We start from the raw sequence: 4,162 nt of genomic DNA, 5'->3' as shown, positions 1-4,162 counted from the left end.
TCTCACATTATTGGACCCAACCACAATATCTCAGGAGACCCAAGTATTTGGAACACTATCTAGAAAACAAATGTCCCTAAAAAGTTCATATTTTAACATGGAGGCTTGCAACTGAATCCCTTGCGGTTCAAACTAATAGATTTAGACATATACGGGCCTCACTCGGATTTGCAATGTCTGTGGTGCTGATGAAGAAACAGGATTCCATGTTGCACACTGATGTACTTTTGCGAGAGCCCTTTGGCATGAGTTGAAGGACGTGGGGAACCTCCCTCCCGAGAATAAAATAAGTTACATAGGAAGGGATTGGGTTCTTGTCCTACTTGATAGAGTGAAGAAGACCTAAGACAAAAACTAATGCTATTTTGGTGGCGTGTTTGGCATCATAGAAATGATGCGATCTTTGCTAAAGGTAAAGCAAAAATTTCCCACTCTACTTGGTTTCTGTAAAATTACCTTGTAAACATCCACATGATTAAGAACGGAAACTCCAAGATCGATCGTAAAGGGAAAAGCCCTATGATCAAATTGCCAGCAGTGAAAGAGCATGAAAATGCTAAGGAAGAAGTTTGGCAAAAGCCTAACCTCGGGTGGACTAAGGTCAATGTTGACGGAAGTTTCTTGCAGGAGAGCAACAATGGAGCATGGGGAGCCGTGGTTCGAGATCATGATGGGAGAATTATCTTATCAGCCTGGGACTATATTCCGCGATGCAAAGGAGCAGAGTTTGCAGAAGCTATCGCTTGTGTAGAAGGACTACAGAAAGCGATGACGGGCATGAACCTACCTTTAGTAATTGGGACGGACAACAACATGGTGGCAAAGGCACTCGACCCCTCATGTATGGATAGATCAGAAATCAACGTGATTGAGAGGGAATTTCAAGCCATCAAGCAAGGAAGCATAGAAGGTCAAGTTCATAGAGTAAATAGAAGAGTCGATAGCTTAGCCCATAGTCTTTGCCCAGTTTCTGTATTTTCGAAAAAGAAATACGGTACACAATTGCTCTCCAAACAGAGCTCGAAAAGAAAGTTGTACCGGAGAAATAAAAACCTTGTCTAGGCCCAACAATACGTTGTAAGCCCATAATATATGTTACCGGCTCAGAAGCAATAACCACCCATGACCATGACAGGCCCATTTCCCTGCACCCGCATGGGCCACGGCTTTACGCCACGCCCTCACCTCTCCATTTCTCTCGCACCCTTCCCCCATCCTTAAACCCTAGCTCTCCCTCTCCCTCTCCCGTCCCGCCTCCACGATGGCGACCGCCGACGGCCAGTCCCAACCTGCGGCCACCGAACCCTCCCCATCCCCGGCCAAGCGTAAGACGGACACCGACTCCGAGGTCTCTCCCCTCGACCCACCCGCCAAGGCCGCCCGCCCCGGCGCCGACGAGGAGGCCGTCGCCGAGGCCAAGGCCCGGGTCGCGGACAAGGGGAAGGGGAAGATGGTGGTCGATGAGGAGGAAGAAGGCGACGAGGAAAGCGACGAGGAGGAGGATGACGAGGAGGTCGAGGGAGATGGCGACGAGAGTGACGGCTTATGCGAGGATCCCCTCTCGGAGGTCGACCTCAACAACATCCTGCCCTCTCGGACCCGCCGCTGCGCCCCAGCACAGCCTGGGGCGTACCTGGTGCCACCAGAGGAGGCAGCGGAGGATGACGAGGACGATGAGGACGCAGACGTCGACATGGCTCCCGGGGAGGAGAGCGGCGACGGGGAGGAGAGCGATTAGGGTCGCAGCTGGACTAACTCGCTAGGCAATCCCTTCGTCTCGCGCTTGTGATGCACAGAAATGTTTCTATGGACTGTACCCTTGTGGAAGTACATTTCTGCGATTGCATCCAGTTTAGGCCTTTAGGTACCGAATTTATGCATCATGAGCGTTTAATTTCGCAGGTATGACCTAATTTAAGTATTTTTATCAAGTAAACAAGTATCACTGCTGGTGCTTCTGGATTATGTTTCCGCAATCTTGGTCTTGCTCACTGAGATAACTAGATCTATTCGTGCTGTGTACTTGGACTTGGATGTGCATGTGCATTGTGCCTTCTATGTTGGAATTTTTTGTATCAGGTAGACATAGCTGTAGCCTTGCTTGCAATTGCAATTTGGATAACGTTGTCCTGATTTCGCACATTCACAGCTTGGAGGGCCTTATGCTTTCCTTGTTTGATGCATAGCATTTTTCTTCTGGCACCGTTGGGCTTAACCTTGTCCAGTTAGGTATACTATCATTTATATTCACCCTGTTACACTCTTGAGGTCATATCTGAGCATTTCTGAAAAGGTTCAAGCATATATATTGTTTTGTGGGGTGAGCCTTTAATTGGCCAGGGAACAATATTGCATCTTCTGGCATGTACTTATAGGACCAAGCCAGGGTATGCAGTGTGCTGTGGTTATCCTAACAGTGCATTTTTAATGTCTTGCTTTCTTATTTGTTTGATGTGTTGCAGATTGTCCTTTGCCTTTTCTTTTAATGTTGATTCAACCTAGATTGTTCAGCTAGTTGCACACTTTAGGTCATGCAAGGCTAAGTTTTTTTTTCTCTTACTGTCTATTCAACCTTAATATGTTCAGCTAGTTGTGCCCTTTTAAGCATGGTTGAAGTATCTCTTCTGTTACCCTGAGTGCTTTGTAACTCATCTTGAGTACTACATTCCTAGCGATGATAGCCATCATTGTATTGCTAACTTGGTTAGAAAGTTAGAATGGTTCATGATTGGATAAAAGAAAAGCAGATCTGTTTGATGCTTCCGTACTGGGCATCGCCTTTTACACATACCAAGTATTTCCATTAGTTTCAGTTATTTTAGATCACTACGGGATTTATCTCATAGAACTTACATTTTTAGTCGAGTATAAAAAAGGTGGTCATATTGCTAATTTAGAAAGGTAGAACATGCATGGGCAAGGACATTGTGAGGTATGTTCTCGCAAAAGGCAGTTGTGCAAGCCTGCAAGGGCATGAAACCATACAGGACTGATGTTTGTGTAGTCAGTTGTGTGACATTAATGATAAACCATAAACTTGTCATCTACTCCCTCCGTTCCAAACTGTAAGATCATTTTTGACACTATGATATTGTCGAAGATGATCTTACAGTTTTGGACGGAGGGAGTAGATGACAGTAGTGTGCCACAATCCCACAAATATGTTGGTCACCTTATTTTGGCACCTGGATCAATGATGCAAATAAGTGAACGCATCGCAGAGTTTAACTCCTGACTCTAGTTATGCAATCATTCATGAGTGCTTGTAGCTAGAAATTGGTGTTTGTGTCGTATCTAACTAATATATTGGGTTTGAGCTTTTTGTCTCTTCAAAATAAGAGGTAGGCTGACTATGTCAGAGAAACTGTTATCACTTATACAGATGTTGTCGACCTCGTTTTTGTGTTAATGGTAATTTCTGCTTTCTGTATGCTTCTCCATGCTTCTATGCTGACATTTTATTGCTTCTTCACACCAATGACAATGTTCTTTTCCACTGTTGCTTTTATCTCAGATATTAGTGTATCTCTTTGCGTTTGGCTGACATTTAAGGATCATTATTTTGGTCACATTTGTTTTGGCTCTACTGATTTGTTATGTCAACATGAGAATGGGTTTAAGACAGTATAATTGCCCATTTGCTTCACTGTTCAGTTTGTAGTATCTGAATGCATTTCAGGAATAATATGACGACGTGTTTGGTTCCGCACTTTTTCGCTGTCTTCCGGTTACACCGGCTCATGAGTACGTTACATTGTTTTGTTTGGGTTGGGCCGGTTTCAGTTCCAATATATAGTAAACGGTGCTTCACAAAATCCAAAATGGTATGTATCGATAGGTATTGAATATATAGTAAACGCTAGACTTGATCCACTTCCTTTACTCAACTGAGGACTAGCACTCGTGATCTATCTTTTCCGCCGCCCGGGGTCCCCCTTCGTTGTCGTGAACAGGAGCGTCGGCAATCTCCCTTTGCTTAATTAGTGCTCCCTTTTCTCCGCTGCAAGCCATCCTTCCTTCAGTATCTTCAGGAGCGTCGGCAATCTACCTGTCATATTTCCTTTGGTTGAACCAAACATACGTATCAGATAATAATTTAATCCCTGACCTAGTGCAATGTATTCTCTCATTGTGAACCGAATACTTTAGGTGCATACTCGAG

General features: G+C 44.7%; 1 protein-coding gene across 1 annotated transcript; it reads left to right on the top strand.

The window, feature by feature from the left end:
- Positions 1–1,173: 1,173 nt before the first annotated feature.
- On the top strand, positions 1,174–2,019 carry LOC119364127 (nucleolin-like). Its single transcript, XM_037629540.1, has one exon. The coding sequence runs from the start codon at positions 1,262–1,264 to the stop codon at positions 1,736–1,738; it is 477 nt and encodes a 158-aa protein (XP_037485437.1). The 5' UTR covers positions 1,174–1,261; the 3' UTR covers positions 1,739–2,019.
- The last annotated feature ends 2,143 nt before the right edge of the window (positions 2,020–4,162 follow it).

The sequence above is a fragment of the Triticum dicoccoides genome, chromosome 2B (genome assembly GCF_002162155.2).
Source record: "Triticum dicoccoides isolate Atlit2015 ecotype Zavitan chromosome 2B, WEW_v2.0, whole genome shotgun sequence".
Lineage (NCBI taxonomy): Eukaryota > Viridiplantae > Streptophyta > Magnoliopsida > Poales > Poaceae > Triticum > Triticum dicoccoides.
Note: the sequence above shows the minus strand (reverse complement) of the source record. Positions and strands in the feature narration are given on the sequence as shown.

What these genes read in the sequence shown, in the direction of transcription:
- LOC119364127 (XM_037629540.1), top strand. Translation starts at nt 1,262, where the DNA reads ATGGCGACCGCCGACGGCCAGTCCCAACCTGCGGCCACCGAACCCTCC.